Source organism: Epinephelus moara, chromosome 20 (genome assembly GCF_006386435.1).
Source record: "Epinephelus moara isolate mb chromosome 20, YSFRI_EMoa_1.0, whole genome shotgun sequence".
Lineage (NCBI taxonomy): Eukaryota > Metazoa > Chordata > Actinopteri > Perciformes > Serranidae > Epinephelus > Epinephelus moara.
This window is the reverse complement of record NC_065525.1, coordinates 23,556,684-23,584,266: the sequence shown is the minus strand read 5'-3', so window position 1 is coordinate 23,584,266 and position 27,583 is coordinate 23,556,684. Positions and strand designations below refer to the sequence as shown.

Genomic DNA, 27,583 nt, shown 5'->3' with positions numbered 1-27,583 from the left:
ATAACATAAATTTTCTTAACTATTTCTATCCATTCAGAGGTTGCTGGAGACTCTTTACTCAGCCAGTTCCTGGTTGTTGTTTTTTACAACCTGCTAGTAGTATTTGTAATAAATATATGTCCTTCTTTGTCAGCCCAGTTTCCTTTTTTTTAGTTATTTCTAATTCTGTATTTGTTTTATTGACCATTTTATTTGATTGCCATATCAGGATCCATCAGCGCAAGAAGGAGGGCGGGACTTATTCACCCAGAGAGGCAGAGATCATAGAGACCAAGTGTAAACTGGATCAGCTGATCGCTGTGGCAGATCTGGAGCTCAAACAAGAAAAACTGAACCGGTTAGTGTGTTTAGTTTTAATCTAAAAGCGTCACTTTGCCAGATATAACACACACATTTTTGGCAGCTTAAACGGGTTGCACACTACATGAGTTCAGTCTTGATTTAGCTGCTCCAGACAAGATTTTAAATCTAAGTCAAAGAGACAAAAATCTCTTTGCTGCAGCCAAGTTGATGTGCGCTCCTGTCAGCACAAAATCTTCCAGTGTTGTAGAGTTTGGGCAGAAAATAGAAGCAGCAGCTCTATAAAACAACACAGCATCACTGGGGCTTTATAGTTTTACCTTCAGTTCTCTGCAGAACAGACAAGTCATCTTGTCTGCATCTCTCCAACCACACTCTCTTACAAATTCACCGTTAAGCCCTTCTGCTTTTTTTCATCTTTGGCACAAACAAGTGCACAGACAATAAGTGCTGCGAGATGGTGAGAAATAAAGTCAAATTCAGTGATAGTTTAGGTGTATCAAGGTCAACGATGGCTAAGATGAGGTGAGAAACGGCGGGATAAAAAAGCTTTCAACAAGACTAGTACAAAAATTTTACTTTAGATATTTTTATTCACCAATATAGTTAGACGTCAGCACTGGAACAACCAATAGGCTTTCCGAACACCTTTTTTCCCCCCAACATCTGAAGGATACCCACATAATGACAGAACACAAAAAGAAACCAAAAATAACAATAATAACATAATTATAACATAAAAAACATGAAACCCATTTGAGGGAAGATAGATAAATAAATCTGCTTCCACTTGGCAGATTCCTGTCCCTTATAACTTATGTGTAAAAGTAATATTAGCGCCTTACATGAGCAAATATTTGCCTGCCTTATTAAACATCCAATATGACATTTTTTTTCGTATGCTGTGACTCTTCATAGTCCTGATAAAGGAGGCAGTGTCACACACTTTTCAGGCTTCCTACACAGTATAAAAAAGTATGGAATTTAATTTTAGTAATTTACAGGTCTTGATAATCATGGAAAAAAAGAAAAGAGAGCATTTGATGAGAGAAATATTTGTTTTTCCAGACTGTTGCCCTTATCATATATAAAATTCTTAATTTCTATAAAATAAATTGATTACACAAGCATTTTTTCATGGCATGTGGAGCAGGCAGCCAAAACGTTTACCACTGTGTGAGAGAGTGCAGGCCAGAGCAAGCTTGATTTCATCGAAAGCAAGGCAAGAAATATGGCATGTAAATGAATGCACACTCCTACGAATAGCTGCCTCTACAACTGCACGTCACAGCCTGCAAAACGGCTTTTACCCGGGTTCCTTATAACTCAACCAAATCTGGAAGCCAAATTAGTTTGTAAGTCTTTTCTGAATAAGGAAACCATAAGTGTATGGCTGCGTTCATTGCTATTTCAGTGGATACAGTGAATAATCAAGCACAGATGCTGTGTAAATTAAATTATCTAACACATTTTTGCTTCATATTAATAGAAGAGACAAAAAATGGGGAAAAATGGGGGGAACAATAATATAATCTTTTTTATTCAATATGTTAAAGCTACAGATGGTAACTTTTGTGAATAACCTTTTATCCTATTTGCTGAAACTGTCACTATATTCTGAAAAAAGTACAAGAGACAGAAAGTCTGTGAAAACAGGCTGTGAAAAAATTGGCATTCGCTAGAATCAGACTGCAGCGTGGCAGGAACAACCATTGAGAGCTGAGGAGTCTCTAACACAGTTGTCAATCACTCTGTGAATGGTGGTCAAACTGTCAAACCTGGCAGTGCCAATCAAATATAAATCAAGACTCTGTTACTGCATCACCTATTTCTCACCTCAAATGCTTTCAGAAACATACTTTAGTGTACTGTTCAGCTGTGTAATGAGAAAGTTTGTGACCCAGCTGCCATGTTGGAGACAGTTACAGTAAGTACCAAGCACCGCCCACTAGCTGAACCACTTTTGTCATTTTACTCAGCTACTCGGCTCTGATTGGTTGTGTTTGTTCACATTTAGTAAGGCAGTTTTGACTTTTTTTTCAGAGATTATCCATCTCAGTCAGTACTGTGTGAAAAAATATATTCTTAATGAATTTACCAGCTGTAGCTTTAAGGGAAAAAATACAAGTATGAGTAGCACTGGTTAGTTTATTTCCTCTGTGGACAGGCAAGATTGACAGTATAACGTTGTTCAGCTGTTTGCGTAGGTAACATGAATTGAATGGCTACAATAAGTAGACACCAGTTTTCCGAGGGCTGGTTCTTTGTTCTCTAATGTCAAACACAGTCTGAAAAATTTACAGAGAAGTCTGGAAAAGTATGGAATTTTGTAATGGAAAATGAGTAGGAAGCCTGACTTTTAAAAGCAAAGATTGTACATTTCTTTTTTTACATAATTCAAGTTTTCATTGGTTTTAAAGGCTCAGTACATGGCATACATATATTGTTTTCCAGGCATACAAGAATGCTTAATTTTTATAATATGGAAGTAGACTCCAGTACATAAAGAAAAATCAACAGTAAGTCTAGAAGGAGAGAGAAGAACACAAACTAACAAACAAAAACATGTCACACATACGTCTTCATACATCACTCTATGGGGTTGCATAATCACATAGAGAATTCATAATTATGTAGGCTTATCTTCCATTTTGATATGAGACCATAACCAGTCCCAAGGAGATACTTATTCTACTGAGCATTGCATTAACCCATTCTTTGTTTGTTGTCTTCCAGTGTCTTAGAATAACTCCACAGACAGTTATCAGACCCACAATAATAACAGAAAATGCACACTTGGATACATTTGGCATTTGCGATCATTCCCCAGTAAACACAACTTTGAATTTAAAGGGATTTCTGAACCAAACCAGCAACTTAATATTTCTAATGAGACTGTACATTTTTAAGTGTTGCATGTTATGGTCATTCCAAGGAGCTAAGCCACTCCAGCGGCGTCATTAGCACAGTGTGTCTCTGCTTTGTTGGAGCTGAGCTCTTTCTAAACACCACCTTTCTAAGCTCAGTTTATATCATAATAACACACTTTTTCTTGTTACTTGTCACATGAATGGCATAAATAACTCTCTCTGACACTTGCATTGACTCGCTTTGGCTTTTAATTTCTCTCACTGAGCACTTTTCTCTCACCAGGTATTCTTCCTTCTTCTTTAGGCGGAAAGAGATTTATGTGATCCAGTAAGTCTTTTGACCTGTGTGTGCTTCATGTTGGTGTATATGCTTTGTTTGCATGTTGTGCTCCACCTTCTATCCAGCACTATGTCTGTGTGTCAGTCATGTTACATGTTAAAATCATCCATCTTTGTTGCTTATTAAACGTTTGGTGGCGGTCAATCAGTGGAGCGAGTCACTGACATCAGCATTTCAGCCTTTTCCTCCATCACTGGCAGGGATTTCAGAGCTGCGCCGACACTCATCTGCTTGAGACCCCTTTAATTTGTTTACCCACTTGCTATCTCAAAATTGCTTGGAAGCCGTAGCGGCCTTAGAGGGCACAAGTGGCTACAAGCCTTCAGTAATGCAAAGAAACATCAGCCACAGGGGGAATAAGCACGTGCTTCATTCAAGTTGAACTGCATCATGTTCACATATTTATTTAGAGCGAAACATCAGTCAGTGTTTAATCGAAGTGGATGTGATGAGACCTCCTTTGCTTAAACATACAAAGCCTTGTACTCACTGCAGTGAGGATAAGTTTAGCTATCATGGGCAGAAATACCGCAGTGTAAGTTGTGATTGTTATTATTATTAATTGGTTTATTTTGGTTGATGTTTGCTGTCTATTTTTGTCCAGGCTGCTCAGCTACAGGAAGTCACTCAAGTAAGTCACCCTGCATAAATAATGCAGATAATAGAGCAGCATGTTCTGTATGGCTCAGTATTAAGTATCAGTGTGCTGTTATCCTAGAATAAACTTACAGAAAATAGCATGTTGTTGTAGAGTTTTTGTACATCTCTCTCTGCTCCTCGCATCCAGTGTATTTCTCTTCTTACCTCTTTGCCAGGCCTGTCAACAAGAAGTCTTTCCTGCAGCACGTAGAGGATCTGTGTGCCAATGACAATGCCAAGTTTCAAGAGGAGTTTGCTGTAAGTGTTTCCCTACAACCTGGACCTGTGCTTATTAAACTTACAGTGTAGAAATATATAAATTGCGATGAAATGATAGAAAATCACCTGGAATTGACCACAAAATGTAGCATAGAGGAAATTGCTGCTGTTGGAAGGTGGGTCATAGAAAACAGATCAGAGGAAGAATGCAGTGCAGACAGTGAAGATGTATGGAAAGTGATTGCAAACTCCTCTCACAAATGCAAAAAAAAAGAGGTATAACATCATGTAAAATAAGCATTTGAAGATAGAATCTTACAAGAGCTGCACGTAGTTAGCTAAAATGACCCTCCTCTAAATAATACATATTGCTTTTTACATTAGTATTCATGACCGATGCTTGCATGCTTGCCTTTGTCTCTGTACTGCAGCCATCCAAAACCCCAACAGGATTTATTCTAAACTCAGAGACTCCTGGCGGTCTTCCAAATTTAACAGTGTGTTTAATGTCACAAAAAATATAGTAAATAACATTGAAATAGGTGGAAAAGAGATATCTGACTTTTATGTTTCACTCAAAAGGGACAGTTAACCCTCAAATCAAAAATACATATGTTCCCTCTTACCTGGGGTGCTATTTATCAGTCTACATTGTTTTGGTGTGAGCTGCAGAGAGTTGGAGATATCAGCAGTAGAGATGTCTGCCTTCACTTGAATATAATGGAACTAGATGGGACACGGCTTGTGGTGCTCAATGTGCCAAAAAAATACATTTGAAAAACTCAGCAGCAATGTCTCTTTGCAGAAATCATGACGTGGTTCCTCAAGATCAGTGGTTTTTAACCTTTTTTGTGTCAAGGACCCCTAAATGGATACACACAAGGTCACAGACCCCCATTTAATAAGATTTTGCTTTAGGGACCTTCATCTGAAAAGATGTTGGTTGTTAGAGATGACTGTGACCTCCAGTATACACTGAGGCTGTTTGCAGCCGAGTGTGAAGCGGTCGGGATGAGAGTCAGCACCTCCAAATCAGAGGCCATAGTTCTTTGCCGGAAACCGATGCATTGCCCCCTCCGGGTTGTGAGAAAGTTACTGCCTCAAGCAGGGGAGTTCAAGTATCTCAGGATCTTGTTCGTGAGGGTATAACGGAGCACTAGATGTATCGGCAGTTCGGTGTGGTGTCTGCAGTGATGCGGGCGCTGTGCCGGACCACCGTGATGAAGGGGAAGCTGAGCCAGAAGGCGAAGCTTTCAATTTACTGGTCCATCTACATCCCAACCCTCGTCTATGGTCATGTGCTCTGGGTAGTGACCGAAAGAATGAGATTGCAGATACAAGTAGCCAAAATGAGTTTCTTCCGTGGGGTGGCTGGGCTCAGCCTTAGAGATAGGGTAAGGAGCTTGGACATCTAGAGGGAGCTCGGAGTAGAGTTGCTGCTTCTTTGCTTCGAAAGGGGGCAGGTGAGATAGTTCAGGCATCTTATCAGGATGCCTCCTGTAAGCCTCCTGTTAGAGGTGTTCTGGGCACGTCCCACTGGTAGGAGGCCCTGGGGTAGATCTAGAATGCACTGAAGGTATTACATATCTCGTATGGCCTGGGAACGCCTTGGGGTCCCCCAGGAGGAGCTGGAAAACGTTGCTGGAGAGAGGGAAATCTGGGGTGCTTTGCTTGGCCTGCTGCCCTGCGACCCGGTCCCAGATAAGCAGATGGATGGATGGATGGATGGATGGATGGATGGATGGACGGACTGCTTAAGATAATCCACAGACCTTGTTGTGAGCAGTTTCATGTTGAAACTACTTTCTCTCTACCGAACTACACCCGCCAACCGTATCACTGCACACAGGGACGCATGCATCTACTGCTAGTTCACCTCACACCACTGAGCTAGCTAATGGTAAAGCTCAGCTAAGGAGGATGTCATTAATGTTTACATCTTGCGTAGTCACTTGCACGAGCCTCTTGTCCATGAGTAGATGCACACTTCCTTCTGGGCGGTTATACGGTTGTTGGGTGTAGTTCAGTAGAAAGAAAATCGTTCCACATGAAACCGCTCACAACAAGGTCTGTGGATTATCTTGAGTAACATGACTGAGGTCATGATTTCTGGAAAGAGACCTTGCGGTTGACGATTTCAAATTTATGTTTTGGGACTTTGAGCACCACAAGCCGAGTGCCATTTGGTTCCATTATATTCAAGAGAAAGCAGACATTTTTACGGCTGATATCTCCAACACTCAACAACTTGCACGAAAACAATCTAGATAATAAATAGCACCACAGGTAAGAGCAAAACTACATATTTTCAATCTAGGGGTGAACTGTCCCTTTAAGTCCAAAATTTGACCTACACCTGTTCTAAAAATAGAGACCCTGAACTTTAACCTCATGTAGCCTATGTATGTTTTGTGAATACTGATGTGTCACCACCCCAGGAGCTTCCAAAACTGCTCCAGGACCTGGCCACCACAGATGCTGACCTGCCCTGGAACAAATCCAAAAACCGCTTCCCCAACATCAAACCTTGTAAGTGGTCAGACTGATTATTAGCTTTCCAGAGCTATAATACTACAGTATAGCAAAATTATGTGTGCTAGCTCTAACACTGATTTCACTACTTCTTACAAAGCTGCATTTTACATGTTTCTACCCCTCTCTTCTCACTTCACTGTGTCTAGACAATAACAACCGGGTGAAACTGCTGTCAGAACCGGGCACAGCAGGCTCCGACTACATCAATGCCAGCTTTGTCTCAGTGAGTACAAGCTATCAGCTGCTAAAAGCCCAGTGGTTAACCTGGAGGGTCGCTTCCACTTGAGTCATAATCAGGTTATGAAAGTAGTTACGCAGGCATGAGACACATTGGTTGCAATTAGAGGAGATATTCCCGGTCCCATTCTGATCCTGGACAATAGATCGATAACAACCTGTTCAAGTATATTCATTTGTGAGTGAATAATGTTAATTTTATGATTTAAGTAGGTCTGTATGTTGCTGCAGTGATTTTTGAGCTGGTAAATGTAAACCTCTGTCTCTCTGCTCTGTTCTCTAGGGCTATCTTTGTCCAAATGAGTTCATCGCCACCCAGGGTCCTCTGCCTGGCACAGTGGCTGACTTTTGGAGGATGATCTGGGAAACGGGAACCCGCACCATCGCCATGCTCACGCAGTGTTACGAGAAAGGCAGAGTGCGTCATGAGAGATTTGCCACTGTTATGAAATAGCATTCAGAGGACAGGCGGGGCTTCGTTTTGGGCTCCTTAACAGCCCTGTCACCAGGAGTGTTGTATCTGCTGCGAAGATCTGATGTGTGTGTGTGTGGGTCTGTGTCTGTCTGTGTGTGCGTGCGTGTGTTTGTTTGACATTTCAGATTCGGTGTCACAAGTACTGGCCAGAGGACAACAAGCCAATGTCAGTGTTTAGTGACATTCTCATCTCAAAAGTGTCAGAGGAAGTCCTTCCTGATTGGACTATCAGAACCCTAAAAGTAGAAAAGGTAACTAAGCTAACAGCTCCTCACACGCACACACACAGTTGTGTTTCTATCACGTTAGTGGACATTGCACTGACTTACATTCATTTCCTGGTGACTTATCCTTGTCCTCACACTAACCTTGAACCAAGTCTCCATCCTAAAATTCAGTGATTTTTGTCAAAAGGACTTGCAGTTTGTCCCCAATAGGAAGACGAGTCTCCACAGTGTTACTGTGTTAATAGACTTATGTCCCTACAAGAAAGTAGGATGCTTTATTTCTTTGTAAAACTGCACAAGGCAAATTCACACAAGGCAGTTGAAATGTAGCTTTTCCCAAATCCATTTTATACACATGCATTTTCAGAGCGGTAGCGCAGGGTCTTGCTCAAGGATGCCTCAGCTGTGCCCAGCAGGCAATCTGGCATTTCTCCAGCTGGTAGTCCACACTAATGTCTGTACAGGGACTTGAACAGGCGGCCCTCTGTTCCCACACAACATGAGTAAAACTGTAAAACGTTCACAATATCTGTACTCAGACTGAGTTAAAACGGGTTGATTTGAAGTTGCAATATTTATCATTTATTAGAAAACTATTTATGGAACAGAAAGTCAAATGTGACCTTAAGATAATTTTCAATCACAGGAGTAACAGAACTGTTTAAGAGTACAGATATTGATGCATTTTATTCAGACGATACTTGTACTCGTGACATGTACGCTATCTGTACTCATTTCATCCCAGTGCCCGGTTCAACCCTACTAATTTTCCACATTTCCATCTAACAGAACTAAATCAAATTAAATATATGAGTAAATGCAGGTGCCCTTTGTTGTGTAAGTAATGCGCTAACACAGTGGTTCCCAACTGGTGGGTCACGGTCCAAAAGTGGGTCGCGGGTCCATTCTGAATGGTCCGCAAGTGACTCGTGAACGTGTCAACTTTGTAAAAAAATACACTTTATATTGAAGTACAGTGAATTTCTGGTACAGAGCTTTTAATTTGAAGTGCTGTGGAGTGAGCAACTTAAGGACAGCTACTTGACAGACAGAAAACTAGCTCAACAACATGGCCAAAGGCAACTTAAACTAATGACTTTGGATAAATATGGAGCCCACTGTGCTAACAGATGTTTTACAGGCAAAACACTTCAGGGAATAGTTCAGCATTTTTGGAAATTTACTTATACGCTCTCATATTGACAGATGAGAAGATTGACACCTCTCTTCTGCGTGTTTGTCAAGTATGAAGTTGTTTACAGTCTTTATGCTAAGCTAACAGTCTTCTGGCTCCTGCTTCATGTTTGAGTGTTGTTGATCTTCTCATCTAACTCATCGCAAGCAAATTTCCCAAAATGTTGATCTAACAGCTGTTGTGTGGTGAGTTAATTTGATCCACATCTGGCAAACATTAAACATATTGCTGAGCACATTTCATCTGTATTTATATTTATTTAGCTTGTTGTCTTTTTCTCGTTTAAATCCCTTTGTGCAGCACGGGCACTATATTCTGGTTCGCCACTTCAACTACACATCGTGGCCCGAGCACGGAGTCCCAGAGTCCTGCAGCACTCTCATTAAGTTTGTCAAAGCTGTCCGAGCTCACAGGCACGACAACACCACTATAGTGGTCCACTGCAGGTACTGTAGCACGTCAAGGTCTTTAAAAGTAAAGTGCATTAAATGCATTGTTCTATTTGTGGTGACTGAATGGGGCTTCGTCAACATCTGTCATTGTTCCTCAGTGCTGGTGTGGGCAGAACAGGTGTGTTCATCGCTCTCGACCACCTCATTCAGCACGTCAGAGATCACGACTTCGTGGATATTTATGGCCTGGTGGCTGAACTCCGCAGCGAGAGGATGTGCATGGTACAGAACCTGGTGAGTTCACATGAAGTACAATAGTGTATTTCATCCCTGTGGTTAAATTTCCCAACCCGTAGAGAATAAACAAAAGACAAAAAAGAGGGGTATTGTACAGTATGTTGTCTTAAGTTGTTCCAGTACACTTAAGAATCATCAAAGACTCACAAATGGCGGTGTAGTTGTCCTACTTTTTTAACTTCATGTCCTGCTGTGATCCCGTCCCCACGAGGAAACATTTGGTAAATTCTTGTTTTGACAAAGGGAACGATCTGGCAGTGGATTAAAGGCATATGCTGAGCAGGATTCCCCCTCTTGAAACAGCATGAACCTATCCTAAAATTACCCCAGTCATTACTTAGGGAGCAGTGGTGTGTGTCTCAGTGTCTGCAGGGAGCCTCTGCTTAGTGCCTGAGCTTCTCCCCAGTATTATGGTTTTATTATTTCTAGATGCTCTGTACGATTCTTTTGGCAGTGAAATATGAGCCTGCAGTGTCTGCAGCTACAAGAGCTGCTTGATTCTTTGAGACGGCACTGTTCAGTGCGCCAGATAGCTGGCTATTAGTGTGGTAGTCCACTTTTATCCAAAATAGAGCCTCAGCTTTAAGAGGCTATCATTTAGATCAGTTATTTTATAAACTCACAGATGTCGTTGCTCAGATATTGGAGCACGTTGCAGAAGGTTTTTAACAAGCCCACATTTTAATCCTATTTTCCAGAATACTTCTGAGTGGTAAAAAGGCTAATGTTAAATTTATTATACTTGAGGTAATTCATATATCCAGTTGCCTAATGTAATTTTCATAATTGCGCTCCTACTGACAGTGAATGCCAATTATGATGAGCATTTCAGGTGTGTTCACTCGTGTTTCAACTATTTCCCAGATAACTAAATTGAATTACTGAGTAGATTATTGAGATATATTCAAATCTATCCAGTTCTCTGACTGCTCCTGTTGCTCGTCATATGAATGTAAAATTTGTGTCTCACCATCTTCAGAACACAGAAAATAAACAGATATGCATTAATCAATGCTGGATAAAACTATGAAGACGCAGATTGTACAAACACATATGTTTGGTTTCAATTCAGCTTAGAAGGTGCAATATGTCACAGCACAGGTGTTTTTTATTGGACTTTGATAGTTTGTAACCCACAGAAACATGTAAAGTCATTGCCTCAAAAATACAAAATGATTTGCAAATACGCAGATCTTAGTCTGTAACTATGTTTTTTAATCTTACCTAAAAATGTAATAGGTTTTACAAATGTAAATACATGGTCGTTTCACCACAACAAATACATGTAAAATCATATTTAGGCATTTGTAGATCCATTGGTTCATGTGAAGCAGGTTTTTTCATTATTTGGACCTGCACTTGTATAGCGCCTTTCTCACCACTCAAAGTGCTTTTGACACTATGAGTCACATTCACCCATTCACACACACATTCACACTCTGGTGGCCAAGGCTACCATACAAGGTGCCACCTTGAACCATTGATCTTCCGATTAGTGGACGAGCCACAGCTGTGGCTAAATGTAGATCACTTCTTGCACCTTATCCTCATACAACAATACGTACTTAACGCAGAGTCACGTGAGTTAGGTTTAGGAACAGAAACATGTGATGACGTACCTTAAAATAAAATTCACTGGGTTTTACATGGTCCTGAACACCGACTCCCATCAGCTCACTGGTCACTTGTTCCGAGTCTTCCCAATTATGTGGGCTATACACGAATTACTGCCTCATGATTACATGGGGTTTATATGAATTGTGGTGCATTGTTTTTCGTAGGTATACTAACAAACAGTGCAGGAGAACATCCTGCTTCCTGTCAGTTTGAGGGCTACATGACATTTGTGACCTTTTTTGTGATTTCTGTGGGCTACAACTATTAAAGTCCAATAAAAACTTCCATGGTACTAGTAAAATAATATGATGTTAGGTCAAGGGGATTTATTTTAGTCTTATGGCTAAACCAGCTACAAACAGGGTATACATATAATAAATACCTTGGTTGCCAATATGAGAAAGATTGCAGATCTAATGCAGAACTAACTTTCCACCATAGCTGTACTCATTCCCCAAAGTGTCACACACTTGACTGCGTGGTTGGGCCAGTTCAATTGGATCTGCTCAGGTCCTCCTCTAAACAGCCGTGCACTGAGCTCAGTTGGTTTCAGTTCGTTAAGGTTAACAAATAGACTCAGGTAGAAACCAAAGAGAAATCCCTCAGGGATGAAGGTTATCACTGACTGTCCATCACCGTCCCAATGAAAGAGTTGCTCTGTGCATATATCTGAAGCTACTCTTAAGCTGCGCTATCTCTGCAGTCAGCCAGAGAGGCACACTAATGAGCATGCTCTATGGGCCAGAAAAGCCTGAGGAAGCCTGAAAACACTGTTTCAGCATATTTGCCCTTGAGCAACTTTTATTTGAATGAATGGGAAGCTGTCTTAAAACGTGGTATCCAGATTTCTTACTGTCATACATCTATGGATGTGGCAGCTGCTGCATTAAAGGCTAAATTCTGTGTTTTTCAACCTAGACTCTATGTTTTTATGTCTAAGTGATGAAGTGGAACAAGTTTTTGAAGTTGGTTTAGTATTGAGCGAGACCACTGCGGACAGCAGTGACCAAACAGGCTGTGGGCATGTTCACACTGTCAATTTACATCCACTGAAAGTGCTTGTTTTTGCCAGGGCAAGGCTCAGATTATTTTAAGTGTCTGACAACACTGTGGAAATGATCTTAGCACAGGTAGACCTTTTGTCAAAGTGTAAGATCCTTTTTGTTTAACCAGAAACAACCCCGAAAGACTCCATTAAATGAAGAGTAGCTTTACCATCCGATAACTCTCTTCACACACCAGTGGACAGAAACCAAATAAAACTCACAACAACTTTCTTGGTTCAACTTTCTCCTGTTCCAGCATTGAAATAAATACTTAATTCACCCAGTTAGACTTGAAAATATGCTGGCTCTACACACTATAAAGTTACTGTTTATTTGGAGTCTGGTGGCTTTGGAAATGGCAATTTTAGGGCTGTTTCTGGCCGAACGAAAAGCATCTTATGCTGTAACAAAGAGGTCTATTACTGTAGGGATCCTTTCCATAATGTTGCCAGACACTTAAAATAATAATAAAGCCTGACAATGACAGAACTTTTACTGGTGAACACTGCAGCCTGTTTTGCCGCTGCAGGCTGCAGCGCTCTTGCCCAGTACTGGACCAGTTTCAAACATGGTTGTTCTCATTAGTCACAAAAAAAAATTGGGAAAACAAGCGGTCCAAGATGGAAAATACCAAACTTATCCTTTCGGAGACAAAATCATTCCCAGTGTCACTGTTTAGTCTGGGTTTGAGTCTTCAAATGTGTTCTGTTGTCTGTCTTCTGTTTAAACAAGTTGGAAATAAATCTGCAAATCAGCTCACAGATTGGTTTGTGTCCTAAAAGAGAGAATCAAGTGACATAATCTTGATTCGCATTTAAGCCATCTGCAATCCAAACTTCATCTGCTTTGGAATTTTGTGCTTTTTTTTCCCTTTATCAGACAGGAGACAGTAGAAAGCTAACAGGTCTCCAGCTGGATTTAAATCAGGGTTGTTGTAATTAAATGATCGGCATCAGCCACCAGGACACCCTGACTTAATGCTACACCATATAAATTAATACGGACATCTGCTCAGTATCTGTCAATGTGTGTGTGTGTGTGTGTGTGTGTGTGTGCGTGTGCGTGTGTGTGTGTGTCAGGCCCAGTACATCTTCCTGCACCAAAGTACGCTGGAACTTCTAAACAATAAAGGCAACAGCCAATCCATCTGGTTTGTCAGCTATTCTGCTCTGGAGAAGATGGACTCCCTGGACGCCATGGAAGGTAAACAGCAACACATAAACACACATATGCACCTATACGCAGTCAAATACACACACACTCCCCACAGCATGGTGCTCACTCCACACATTCGTACTGGTCCTCAGGTGATGTTGAGCTGGAATGGGAAGAGACCACTATGTAAAGACTAACTGAGGGACACCTTTGCCCCGGGGGTGAGTGACACTTGTATGTTTCGAGGTCATTGGGACGTGACCTCTGCACAGACTCTGGACTGGACCAGTTAGAGGGAGGAGGAGGAGAAACAGGAAGCAGACAGCACGGTTTGAACTGAACGATCTGTCAGTCGACTAAGACTTTGTTGCTCCACTTCAACTCACTTCTCGGCGCAGTCCTCCCTTTAATGAACCTCTTGTCCAGTTGCTTTTAAAGAGAGCGAGAGAAGCAAAAGGGAGACAAAGAATGTCAGAATTGGCGGGGAGAACAGAGCAAAGCGGTGAGGTGACTGTGAGAGCTCTATCACGTCTGTAAGCCTACAGGTACTTTGCACAAATTGATTTCACTGCGTATTGTAATTATTGTATTATGTTGATATCATCTATGTTTTTGTAAGATAACTTATTCAGCCAAAATGGTGTTTTTTTTTTCAATCTCTTTGTAATTCTGACTTTGTCAAAGTGTTTGACATCATTTCTGTTTTGTTTATCCTTTCTCAAGAGTGATTTGCAAAAATAAAAGCATCTTGTATTTTTTCCAGCTGTGACATTTAGCACTAAAACACTTGAGAACTTCCCCGTGAGACTCTCTGGCATCAAACAGAGCTGTGTCAGTGTAAAATGAAATTACAAGTTACCAACTTGCTTGTGTTATTGCTCAGAGGACAGACTCGGCACCCATGGAAAATTAGCTACTTTAAATCGGACGCAGTCTCACTATAACACGCAACTTGACATTCCACAAGTACAAGTCAGATTCAATATTGCTTTCTCATCCATTAATGAATGAGTTCAGACCCGCTGTGCTGGAGACTGATTTCCCATAAGCTCCTTCATTCCACCGTCCTCCCCTGCACACCTGGAGCACATTCATTCATTAGAGAGGCCAGGAGTGCTGCAGACGCAGACACCGAGGAGACGATTGCGGCGTCGACGCACACAGAGAACAGACAGTCGGAGGCCGAGAGTAAAAACTACTTTATTCTTTCATTCTCTTCGAACAGAAAAAATTAGAAATATTCCATTAGTAAACATGTTGATCTTTAAGAAATCTCCCTTTTAGAAATATTGTGAGGGTGCAAAGATTAATGACAGTGCTCCACAGTGAGGATGCAGATTGGTGCGTCTCCATGACAACCACAGAGAGGGGGTCGGGCAGAAGGGAGGGAGGAAGTAGAGAGAGGGGGGAGAAAATGACATCAATCAACCCAACATGCCCTGACAATAATGATACAAACATAGAATCAAACTCCCCCCCGCCCCGTGTACTGTAAATGAAAAAAACAAAAAACAATAAAAACAAAACGATATCATGCTGTATAATACAAGTCAGTCAGAGTTTACAGTAAACAAAGTGGGGTTTGCTGACTTGAGAAATCAAGCAGTTTCTAAGGTGAATGTAAGCTGGATGTGCTGTTGCTTTGGCAGCTGTGTGCATGTTTGTGTACGTCAGTGTGTGGTTGTGTATACGCCTGTGTATGTTTGTGTTTATATGTTGTCTGTCTGTGTGTGTGTGTGTGTGTGTGTGTGTGTGCGTGCATGACCTGTGATTTACTGCACGTATTCACCAATACAGCATAGCCCTTTACACACCCTTAACAGGTGACACAGCCATCTCTTAATAATCCTATAATAATATGACACGATATAATTTCATGATGAATGTAGATCTGTATTAATATCAGTGTGTGTTACCATGGTAACTGGAGTGTATTCTATAAAAGCTGCCTGTTTCCTGTCTCTCTTAGCAGTAGGATTTAGGACACCCCCTGATATTAAATGTGAATAATAATAATAATAATAATAGCTATAATAACTATAATATTCCTTTTTTTTTAAACTAGATTCTTCTCTGTACAAATACATACGTAGATACACACACTGGGCAAAGCAATCACTTTTTCAGAATAAATCTATATTATCTATTTACAATATATCCAATATATTCTGTGGTGCAAAAGGTACAAGACGTGTTCGGTGTGTCTCAGTTGGATGATTTGCTGTACAAACTGGCTCAAGCTCGAACCATCGACACTGGACAAACAACCCGACGATGAAGTCAATAATTATTCCATGGACATCTTCAGTTTTCCCCCTGATTAACATTCAGTATAGGAATGCATCTCTGCTTATATAACATTTTTCAGTGTGCAAGGAAAAATATAATTCGTGAGAAGGGAGTGATGTTTTCTGTGAGGTGACCTTAGTCTACCCTGTGTGGAGCAATTTATATTCATTTTTTAAATCTAAAGCTACAAGTTTCCCGGGCACAGATATTGCCTAGATCCAAAGGTAACAACAATATTCACACTAGGTAACCCATTAGGAGTAAATGTACAGGAGGATAAAGGCTTCATGTGGCTGCTTTAGCCTTGTTTTGGATTGATTACCAGCCCTACTCCCTGCTGCCCATGAGTAAGCAGACTGAACACACAGCACACAAGCCATTTGTCTCAGTCCGACTCAGATATTACATGTTGCAGTGCAGCGAATCCTTTCCTGAGCTCTGCGAGAGCAAAACGCCACAGAATCAGGGCAGTCACACGCTACTGTTAAGATGTCTGCTCACACAAGTTTAGCAAAACACACAACGAAGAAGCACGGGAAAATATGATTGTCGTCAGAATGTGGTTTAAGGTTAATTAAGTGAGTAACAGCATCCTTGCTTACTGTGCTACACTGCACATGACAGGGTAGAGATGCTCGAGCCTTTTACCTTACCTTATTATCTGTTCCCTAGAAAATGAAGGAAACAAATAAGCTGGTGCTCTTGTTTCTTCACATTATGCAGAAAATAAGATTGCAGTGAGGAGAAGCTAGATTAGCTCTGCTGAAATGATTCCTCAGTGAGTGCGGTGTATCTAATACTGAAAACCCGGACCGAACAAAGAGGTGCGAACTTAACATCGATGTCCTGAAAGAGAACAAAACAAAAGAAGAGTTTTGTCCTTCATATTTAAAGCGATCATTTATCCTTTTAGGGCTGCCAGAGATTGCTTTTCTGACGCCGCCCCTCAGTTTCACAGTTATAGCTCACAGACACATTTGTTGGACAGGTGACATTTAAAAATGCAAAGTCACAAGATCTCTTAAAGAGTGTGAAATCTAGACAGACAACACCATCAGCTACCGGGTGAATTGTTGGAGACAAAAGAAAGAGGAAAAGTTGTCTTTCGGAAATGGCATCAAAAAACCACGTTCAAAAACAACACCACTCAGTCAAGACTATGAATAGACTCCTGTTGGTTTCCTTTTCCTTCGTCGCTTTATTCGTCTCGTACAGTATATTCCTCACTTCTCTTTTTTAGCAATGCTTTAATCTTACCATTCAAAGTGAGTCGACGAGTGCTCCAGCATGTGTTTGTCGCTGTGTGTGAGTGTGAGGCTCATGTCTGGCCCCGAGGGTTCGTAGAGTAGCCAACGACTCAGACAATGCTGCGGGAGCCGCTGGAGTTGCGCCTGCGGGTGAGAGGCATGGTGTGGTGGAGGGGCATGGGTGAGTCAGGGGGACAGAACTGGTGGGGGTGGTTGTAAGGTGGAGGGGGAGGCGGCAGAGGAGGCTGAGGGCCATCCCCCTCTCTGACGCGCACAGGAGTGGACATGGCCGACTGGATAAGCTGATGCGTGGCCGGGCCTTGGCTGAGGAATGCCTCCATCCGCCCACGCCCGCTCTGGTCCACGACGATCACCTTGACGATCTGCTGGCATTGGATGAGTGTTTCCGGGCGAAGCTCTCCGGCTTGGACGGGGCTGAGCAGGGCGGGCGGTGCAGCCAGGGCCAGAGGCGTGGACTCAATGCTGGGCTGGCTCAGTTGATAGGTCTGCAGCCTGTTGTGAATTGACACCTAGTTTAGGAACAGTCAGAGAACGCATGAGGAGTTACCAGCCTGAACGCAGCCTCTACGCAGCCCTCTGGTGTGTTACGCACATGGGCATGCAGGCATGCAGGTAAGTAGTATGCAGAGCGAGCGCATGCAAAGTACACACTCTCCCTCTTTTTCTCTCAATCATGTTTTTACATGATTTACACGTTCACTCGGTCATGTTTTTACACACACCAGCCCAGAAATAGGAAAGGCTAGCAGGATAAGAAGAGATTCTGGTCAAAGATCATGGCGGGAACGTTTTGGATTCGATGTGTGTGTGTGTGTGTGTGTGTGTGTGTGTGTGTGTGTGTGTGTGTGTGTGTGCGAACATGGTCAATGAGTGGCAGAATGAGAAGCTACGAGTTAAAGGGAGTGTCAGGGGAGGAGAGAGGTGACACCGAGGGCGTGGTGTCTCCCTAACACACTTATTTACAAAGCTAAAGGACTGACTGAGAGGCAGGAGAGACAGGAAAGAATGGGCAAAGGAATAAAACACAGAGAAAACTTGAAAAAGGGGGAAGACAGCCTCTATCACTATATGCTTAGTTAAAAGAAGGGCTGGTTTTACAGACATACACCCACACACACTCGACAGACAGTTAACAGTATCAAGCTTATCTGGCTTTGTAGATGGTATTCTAGGAGCCAGCCAGGCTTATGGTGGCTTGCAAAGGCTTATACAGTAAGGCTGGCAAGCAGCAGCTGATGAAAGAAGGGATGCTGTATCATGAGTAGAGTGGCTGCTGATGCGCTCATGAGGCACAGAAAGAGACTGTGTGTAGCGTCACTACAGCAGACTCATCTCAGCGGCCTTTGTATCTCTGGCTGCATAGTGGGGATGTGCCTCAGGCAGAGCGCTTTTAAAGCAAAGCATAAAGCAAACTTTCTTTTCAGGATGAGGCGCAGTCCCTATCTAACCACACACACACACACTCACACACAAAACCACACCCACAGAGCCAGGGACGCAGGCACTTACCTGAGGAAGGCAAGAGTGGCTTTAACACTTACCTCTACTGTGTTGTTGTTGCCGGTTTTATCATACGCATCCTGTTGGCCTATGGGCAGAAACAAGTCTGCTTGTAAGTCTACGGAGAGATTTAGGCTTCATGCACAGAATCTTAAAAACTGAGAATCACTTCTTCACACAGGGACTATCATGCGTCTAAAGGAATAGTTCAGCAATTTCAGAATAGACTTATTTGCTTTATTTCTGAGAGTGAGATGATAAGATTGAAGCCACTGTCACAGAGTTTTGGATGTGCTGAGCTTAAACTGGGCAAACACTGTACGATTTGAGCCCTTTTTGGAAATGTTTCATTCTAACTCCCACATTTCAAGTAAACACATAAAGCCAAAGCTCACGATTTATGTGCTCACAGTGTGCTGTCAGATCGTCAAGCTACAACCTGAGTGCTCACACTGTACGTGTAAAATAGTCAATAAAACACTCCACTGGCCTGTGCAGACTGCTCAAGTCTTAGACAATTGTCAATAAAGATTTGTTTAAAAGCCCCAAAGCAGCGGGCAGGTAGAGGTTTGTTTGCTGGCGGAGGTACAGTTCGCAACAATGTGCAGCCATACGTCACAAAAAGAGCCTAAAAGTCCATTACTGCAAAAATGGATCAGTCCAAGTTTTGATTCCCTGTCTCTCACACACACAGGCAAACATTTACAAGTTAGCAGCACCTACAAAATAGCAGGGTATAGGCTATGCTGTAAGATTGATTGAGAAAAAAAGGCATTGATCTTGGGGTATCGACTCATGGCTCTGCTTCAATTGTGCAAGAGCCTGACCCAAATTTCTGATATGTCAAAAATTCATCCTGAAGTCAAACTGCTGTTCGGGAGCAGCTGATTAGGCCATGATCGACCCTCCCTCCTCTTCGTACAGCACTCGGCTAACAAGGGCTGACAAAGCTGAAATTCAGTCAGACTCTTAAAAGTAATCGAGTCAGAAATCAGCTCGAATTGTGCAGTGTATGCCCAGCTTTAGCTTCGCATAAAGACTGGAGGCAGGGGAAACAGTTAGCCTGGAAGAGACATCTCTATAGCCAGCAATTTGTACCAGGTTTGTTTAAGAGAACAGTTTAACATCTTAGGAAGTATATTTGCTTTCTTGCTGAGAGTGAGATGAGAAGATCAGCACCTCTGTCATGTCTGTCTGGTAAAGATGTAGTTGAAGCTAGCAACTTAGCTTAGCATAAAGGTTGGAAACAGAGGGAAACAGCTAAACTGCCTCTGTCGGGTTACATAATCGACGTACCAGCACCCCTAAAGCTCATTTAAGAAAAGCAGAAACTACCATTTGTTACTTGCTGAAACTAAGTGACCCTTTAATAATAAAAAGGTGAAAATTACAGCAACTTTATCATCATCCACTCCCTTTTTTTCCATTTTCTTATTTGGTATAGTGCGCCTTTTTCATGCACCCCTCTTCCATGAAGTTGTCCTATTTTCTGCATTGCCTTGAGTAATGTATGCATTCTTATGAGTAATATATGCTGTGTTATGTTTTATGCTGCACGAGCAAAACCAGCACCTGAGGGAGAGCCGTGTCCTGTGTGTGTGTCCACTTGCCCGCCATTGGTGTGTATGCCGTGTGGCTGGATGCCTTGTTGCCTCTCCAATTCCCCTGCAACACAGGAAAGAGAGATTGCAGCCAAGCATACGCAGTAAAGTATGTGTTTGCCTGCATTTGCATAAGTCGAGGTGTGTGTGTGTGTGTGTGTGTGTGTGTGTGTGTGTATGTTTCTTTTCCTTACACTGGATATGTATCTGCTCCATCTCATTGACCTCTGCGATAGCCTCTCGGAGCTCCTCGGCAAACTTCCTGAGCTCTTCTCCGCTCGGGGAGCAGAAACTCACCAGCTGCTTCTTTTCTGAGGTAAACGGGCTCAGCATGGTGATGCCATGGGCATAATCTGATGAGAAACCCCGACAACGTGTCAAAGAGAAAAGGGAAGCGCTTTCACCATAACTTTGAGTCTAAAAAAAAAAAAAAAGGATTCAGGATTTGAGGATTTTTCAAAAACACTTCAGTGGTGCATCTTTTACTTTAGCGTCTACTTCATGAAATGTTGCTGCTAAGAATACTTGCAAAAACTCATGCTTTGAGGTTAATGACCAAAAGTGTTTCTGGCAGCAGTGGCTTCTTGAAGATTGCAACTAAGGGTTTGCAGAAATATCAAGATGCTCAAACGTACTGAATATCAGTAGTTTTCTATTTTTCTTTTCAAACAATTTTTTCCCACACTGGCACCGTGGCCCAGGGGGGACTGCCAATTATTCTGAAACCTCAGTAGTCTGAAAAATGTCTCACTGAATTGAAAGAAGACAACATTTGGATCCCAAGTGTATACTCATCAGGTCAACATGTTAAAAAGTTGAAACCCCACCTATATTTATACATAACGCACACCAGCAGGCTGACAAGCCCTATGGAGGAAGGTGTGGTTAACCATCTAAGCCACTCAGGGTGGTAAGAAATTGCCAATAATCAAACTGTGGCATGGACTGAGTGTGCAGGCATTACGTCTTTCCCTAATGTAGGCTGTTTTCTGATAGCCTTGCACCTATGTGACGTTATTTTCTCTCAACCCATTAGACCGAAAGCCCATTTGTCCGACAGCCCATCATCCTGAAAACAAATGCCCATTGCTCAGAAAATACACACTCTCCCAAACAGGAGCACATGGCCAATCATTATGAAGTTATCGTACCTGTCTAATTGGCTTGGACTGGTTGCCTTTGTTGGTTGGGTTGATTAGGTTTAGGTATGAGGAGTGAGATTGGTAAAAGTTAGAGTAAGAATATCGGGATAAGGAAAAAAGGATAGGAAAAAATATTGTCACGGGACTGACTGATTGCAGGCCAAGAGAGAGTGTGTGTTTTCGGAGTAATGGGCTTTGTTTTTGTGACAACAGTCTGTCAGACAAATGGGCTTTCAGTCCAATGGGACAGTTTTCAGACTAGAGAGGTTTTGGAATAATGGAATGGCACCCTTATTAACAAACGTTAGCATGTTAACGTGCTAAACTAAGATCGTTAACAGAGTTAAAGTAACACCTGCTAACATCATCATGTTTGCATTGTCATTGTGGGCATGGTAGTTAACTGATGTTAGCATTTAGCTCAAACCACCACTGTGCCTGAATCATCAATATTAGATCTGGATACCAGAAACTCCTCAGATCAGTTCAGAGCTCGGTAAATTAGCTTTTAGTTTCTTCGCACCAAATAAATGGAACAAGTTACAAAAGGTATTTAAATTAGACATGTATGTGTCTTTAGATCATTTCAAGTGTATGCTAGATGATATGGTTGTTTTACAGACTTGATTTTCTACATTTTACTGTTTTTATTGTTGTTGTTTAATCTGTTTCCTGTTTTATTTTGTAGATTCTCTCCTCATGTGTCGTGTCTGCTTTTAGTTCCTGTCTCTGTGTGTTTTCCCGCCTGTTTTCTGTCACACCTGTCTCATTAGTCCCTCCCTGTTCCCAGAGTCTTCCCCTTCACACCTGTTCTGTATTAGTCTTGTCTGCTCCACCCTTGTTGTTAGCCAATCTCCATTTCCCTCCGTTTGCACATGTCCTCCTGCTCCAGCTGTGTCTCGTTCCTGTGATAAGTTTTCTGTGTATATATGCCTGTGTATTTCCCTTTGTCCTTTGTCAGTTTGTCTGTTGTTCGTCCTGAGTGCATTCTGTGGTCGTTCCTGCATTATTCTTGTTTTCATCCCTGTTTGTCTTTTTTCCCAGTTGGTTTTCAGTTTGGTTTTTGTTCTGTTTGGGTTGGACTTTGAGTTGCCTGCCTGTACTGGATGTTTTCAATCGGCTACATCAAAGCTCACTTTTTTTTTAGAAACTCAGACTGTCTGTTGGTCTGCACTTGTGTCCTCCTCTGAACTGCTACGTGACATATTATTTCACTTTTTCATCTTTTTACTGTTTTTATTGCTGTCCATAACTTGTGACAGACATTGCTGCTACTTATTTGTTTTTGATAGACTTTGATTTTTTTTAATCACTTTATCGCAATTACTGTGATATACTTGCATCCTTCTAGCCCACTGAATGTGAACTCAGGACATTGCTGTAAAAGAGGTTAATGCTCAGTCAGTTTTCCCTGAATAAACAATGGTTTGATTGATTAAGATCCAAAGATGGCGCCTAATGAGAGTTGCTCACCTAGCGCATACATCAAAAAAGTTTCTAGCTTCCAGGTTTACTTCCGCGGGATGTGGCCCACTCAATATGCACATTTATTTCTCCCAGTGGCGCTATCTACAAGTTCCCACCCGGCCCATAGACTTTGCATTGTAAAGACACACAAAGTCACAACAGGAAGAGTCATAACTGACCTTGTTTGCAGTCCGAGGTGTTCTCTCAACAGTTTTATAGACGTCTCTTTTATAATGGTGGTCTACAGGGAAAACGCTTTTGGGCTGGAGGGGATTTTTTCGCTGAAATACTGAGTGGCCACTGGTAAAAGTAAGAAGCAAGGCTGAGCGGTGTTCCTGGGGACCTGGCGTTAATGCAGCCTTACAGAGCTCACCTCTAATTGGTAATCTAAAACTTAGACTGGATGGGGAAGTAAAGAAAGGCATTCATGTTTATGCAGCTACCCTATGTGTATATAAAGATGCAGTAACCTATACAAGGTTCTGTAAGCTTTATGATTTCTATATTATACTTTATTCTTTGAGCTGAAACATAAGCGCCCCTTGTATATTTACTTACAATATTATTTTGCTGTAGACAGTAGCTTCAAGAATGAATAAATAATCTTTCTTTTAAAAGTAAGACTTTCCCTAATCTGTTCAAGAAGTAAACAGAAGTCTGGGTCCTGACCGAGACTTGACAGACAAATATGCTGTCGACGACAGTTAGCTCAGCAGTTTCCAGCACCAGGGCGAAACTGTACAGAGAATAAACTGCTGCAGAGTAAAATAGTATCTCACATTCATTGCTGAAGAGGTGAAACTGCATTCCCAGAAGACCCATTGCTTTGCAGAAGGTGTATGAAGCCGAGCTTTTCTTCTTAGGACACAACTTCAGGATCTGCAGCAGAGACACGAAACACACAATGTGACTGGATTAACATATGTTTGATTATGTACAAACTGGTGGTCTCGGGTGCATAGTAGAGTATTGTGGTAAGTCCCTGGACAGAGGCTCCTCACCAGCAGCAGGTCATTGAAGAGGAAGACCTCTCTCTGCAGCTGGGACAGTTTCTGTTTATGAGGCTTGTTGGCGTCAGGCACCTCAAACAGACGACAGCAGCACACCAGACGTCTGTGGGGCACAGCAAGGATCTACGGAGGCGAGGTTAAAGAGATGGAGATGACAGATAGTACAGAGGGCAGACTGCAGCGAAATAATACATGACACTGGAGAGAGGAGACAGAACAAACAAGTACAGACAGCTCACTGAATTGAGAAATAAGGCAAAGGCTTGCACACACAGACAAATACACTCACAGTTTTCAGGCCCAGGATGGACTGCTCCACACGGCTCACATAGGTGACGTGGTCTTCGTTGGAACGGAGCTCTCTTTGTTGGATCCTTTCGTAAATGCCTGCGACCATCTCTCTGGGGATGTCTGCGCCGTCATCCACACCTGAGGGAACAAGGGTCGAGAGAAAGTGGTCACAATCAAGGTGTGAAATACTCTAAAGATACAGGCAGTGAGTTCTGGATGTCCAATCAGTCAGTCAAACTATCAAGATTTAATCCATTCAATCTGATAACAAGAGGAGACACACAATTAAATAATTTAATCACCATTCAAGTTAGCAGGGGCTAAACCGTAAATTTGCCATCTTGGCCAGTGGAAGTCTCCAGTGTGTTCGCTCTATGGACCCATTGATGTGGAAGGTTCGGATAGTTTTATACCTGGGAAGTCAAACTTTTTTAGTTTCATGTGCAACTGAGCAACTCCATTGAAATGAATGGATGTTTTAAAACAACTGTTTTATTCTTTGCAATGGCTTCTAACTCAGCTTCCCCCAGTGTTGGCAGTACGAGCGCAGTTAGCTCACCTCCTTCCTCCCTCATGCTTAACGGTTGGGGGTTGCTTTAGGCATTATACATTACTGTTTAAATGACACTATACCAATGCTTTGTTTTTAAATACCTTCAGGCTGACTTGCCCATTTGCCCATTAAAAAAATTACGATTTGGTTTCACAGCCTCACACTGAAAGACAGAAACAATCTAAATAGCATTGTTAAATAAGATCATAAGATCACAAGAGTGACACAACGGGACTTGTCCAGTTTTTGCAATCGACAAATCCTCCAAAAAGCCATTACTAATTTAGTGCCTTCTGGACATGCTCTTGCAGGTGAAAATTCTCCGTTGCTGTAAGGGCTTCGTTACGCTTTACCTGCTTGTAAAACTAACCGATATTCAAAATCTTTTATTCTCTCCGCAATTCGTCTTTTAAATTCTCTGTAAATATTTTTTTTTATTGGTTTTTTTATCTCTTTTATAAATAATCAGTCTATTCACTTTTTATTATTTATACATTTATATAAACACATTGCCCCTGTTGGGATTAACAAAGTTGTCAGCATCTGAATCTGAATGATTAAAAAAAATTATACTAAATTGGTCTTATGTAGTACATCTATTTGTGATTCATCTATTTTGCATATTTCAATAGAAAATAGTGGTAATTTTCCAATAGCTTCCATGTTACATGACCCAGTGACTCCAAAACTACCAAAGCTATTAAAACTAACATTTAATTAACATTTATTTTATGATTACTTTTATTTTTCACAGATGTTGGTTGTGAATCAAATGATTCCATCGTGTGGATTCTCAAGAAGATTAGCAACAGCCACAGTGGAAGTCAGAGGGATCCAAACTATACACTTAATAATCATTGAATTTGAAACTGACTGTCTGGGCTCATATCATTTTTATTTGAGAGGTTATAGCCAAATTAGTTTTATTTCACTGTTGGTTTTGTGGCTGTAAATGAGAAAATGTGCTTTTATCCCAGTGTGTGTGCCGCCATTGTGTCCCTAGTAGCTGTGCCATTATCACCGTGGCGCAGCAAACAGACATCCTCGCTACCGTCTGTCTCTGCTGTTCACCTCAAGGAGAAACCTCTTCAGCTCGTAAATTAAAACTGAGTTTTGTGATACTGTGTGAAGAAAGATATTGAAATTTGTTTTATGTGATTTTGTTCTCCCCGTAACTGAGGATACAAATAAAAGTCAAACTTCTTAACCTCTGCTTGCAGTAAATGCATGTATCTGCTCAATCGCCGGACGGAGACCTCGTTGAGAGCCTCTGATGATGAGATTCCGCCGGAAACCTGAGCTCATATCGTTAAATCTAACGCTAAGTGAGCCTCAATTAAATGGGTCAACGCCACGGTCTCTGGAGCAGAGCTGTGAGTCAAGGATATCAGGAATCTCCTCCTGCACAGCTGATGGTTTTCTTGATGGTAGAGAGCGGAGGCAAGCACCCGCCGCCTTTTTGAGTAATTTACTTCACTTCAAGAGGCTGTCACTCAAAAGACAGATAGCGAGGTTGGAGTGAGGTTGATAACAGAGTGCTTGTTGTAAAACTTTGACTTTCCTTGCCCTCTGCTCGCTTTTTCGTCTTCCTTATCACTCTGGCATATCTCTCCAATGGATCTCATGATAGGCACTAAAAGGTCGAACATGCATGTGTGTGTGCACATGTGCTTACTATATATAACTGCTCATAAAACCACTTTCCATAAGTGTTGAAACACGTCTGCAGGTAATTATACCACCTCTATCCCCAGGGTCAGCTCACTCACACACCTTGACATGACACACACATACAAAACACACTCTACTTCTCTCGTACATGCTCATACATGTATTTGGACACACTGACCTCTTAGGTTGCGTATGAAGTCATCGAGGCCCATTTTGCGCTGGGGTTTGATGTTAGGTGAGTACATGTCAGTGTTGAGGAGGACCACGGCGAAGGCCAGGATGAAGATGGTGTCCGGGTTGTGAAACTGCTGCACCACGTCAGGATTGCACATACAGTACCTCTGGCTGTGGAGGGAAAATAGGACAGTGTGACATCTCTCTGTCTATCACCTCTAGGTCTCAATATTGGTGTGGATTCTCGGCCATAATATCACCACCACTACTGACAAAAAAACAGAGATGTTCAAGGTAAAACACAGCAAGAACCATCAACAGCACTGAAATTCCAATCATTCAAATATTTGAATAGCATTCATATCTTGAGGACTTTTACTGCTTTTATATGGATAAAAACATATGTACTAGCTGACACATTTTCTCTGGTGTAACGAACACAAAATAAGACTGCAAAAGTTACCACAAGTTTAGTGTGTGACACCAAAAAAAGCATAGCTAATACTTTTTAATGGTTGATTTATGGAACTACATCCATTTTCAAAATTAATTCATGTGACCTCTACGGTCTAAGACAGTCTAAAAATGTTGGTAAACACACACTCTTTCAAATCTATAAACTAGAGTGCTAAAATTCAAATTCAAACAATACTGTGTACGGGGGCGTAAATATAGACAGTGCAGGCAGTGTGGTTGCACTGGGGCCTGTGGGGTGGAGGGGCCTGATTGCCAACTGGAAATACACCCGTGTTTGAATTTGAATTTTATTAGCACACAAGATGTGATAAAAACAAGCATGTAAAAATAAATATGGCAGGGATTGTGCAGGAGAGGTAAGAAAGCCAAAGGGGCTTTTGGTGAACACCTCCCCATCTAGAATTTAAAATCTTTAATAAAACAAGTAGTTATAATAATCATAGATGAAACAGACACAAACACATAACACATTAATTGTTTAAGAAGAACTCATGTTGAATCAAAAATGGCAAACCCATTGTCATCATGGTTTTCTGTTTTTGTAAAATATTATCAATCTATAAAAAAAATCATATGCTTATTCTATATAAACTATT

The 27,583-nt window shown here is 41.7% G+C and overlaps 2 protein-coding genes across 5 annotated transcripts in view; one reads left to right on the top strand and one right to left on the bottom strand.

Annotated features, from left to right (window-relative positions):
* Positions 1-14,342, top strand: part of ptprq (protein tyrosine phosphatase receptor type Q) — a 58,793-nt gene extending 44,451 nt beyond the window's left edge. For 3 of the 4 annotated variants that reach the window (XM_050074117.1, XM_050074116.1, XM_050074119.1), the window contains exons 48-59: positions 209-337; positions 3,454-3,498; positions 4,115-4,141; positions 4,326-4,407; positions 6,807-6,897; positions 7,050-7,126; positions 7,424-7,558; positions 7,741-7,866; positions 9,338-9,483; positions 9,588-9,723; positions 13,469-13,592; positions 13,697-14,342. In XM_050074117.1, the coding sequence (XP_049930074.1) occupies positions 209-337; positions 3,454-3,498; positions 4,115-4,141; positions 4,326-4,407; positions 6,807-6,897; positions 7,050-7,126; positions 7,424-7,558; positions 7,741-7,866; positions 9,338-9,483; positions 9,588-9,723; positions 13,469-13,592; positions 13,697-13,734 (1,156 nt within the window). In that variant the 3' untranslated portion in view covers positions 13,735-14,342. The remainder of the gene's footprint in view (positions 1-208; positions 338-3,453; positions 3,499-4,114; positions 4,142-4,325; positions 4,408-6,806; positions 6,898-7,049; positions 7,127-7,423; positions 7,559-7,740; positions 7,867-9,337; positions 9,484-9,587; positions 9,724-13,468; positions 13,593-13,696) is intronic. The other variant, XM_050074118.1, reaches the window with a different exon arrangement.
* A 396-nt stretch (positions 14,343-14,738) lies between these two features.
* iqsec3b (IQ motif and Sec7 domain ArfGEF 3b) overlaps positions 14,739-27,583 on the bottom strand; it is a 40,113-nt gene continuing 27,268 nt past the window's right edge. The window contains exons 8-15 of the mRNA XM_050073168.1: positions 26,515-26,681; positions 24,111-24,250; positions 23,813-23,944; positions 23,591-23,690; positions 20,397-20,555; positions 20,174-20,266; positions 18,643-18,689; positions 14,739-17,610 (exon numbers count right to left, since the gene is read on the bottom strand). Of these exons, the coding sequence (XP_049929125.1) occupies positions 17,191-17,610; positions 18,643-18,689; positions 20,174-20,266; positions 20,397-20,555; positions 23,591-23,690; positions 23,813-23,944; positions 24,111-24,250; positions 26,515-26,681 (1,258 nt within the window). The 3' untranslated portion in view covers positions 14,739-17,190. The remainder of the gene's footprint in view (positions 17,611-18,642; positions 18,690-20,173; positions 20,267-20,396; positions 20,556-23,590; positions 23,691-23,812; positions 23,945-24,110; positions 24,251-26,514; positions 26,682-27,583) is intronic.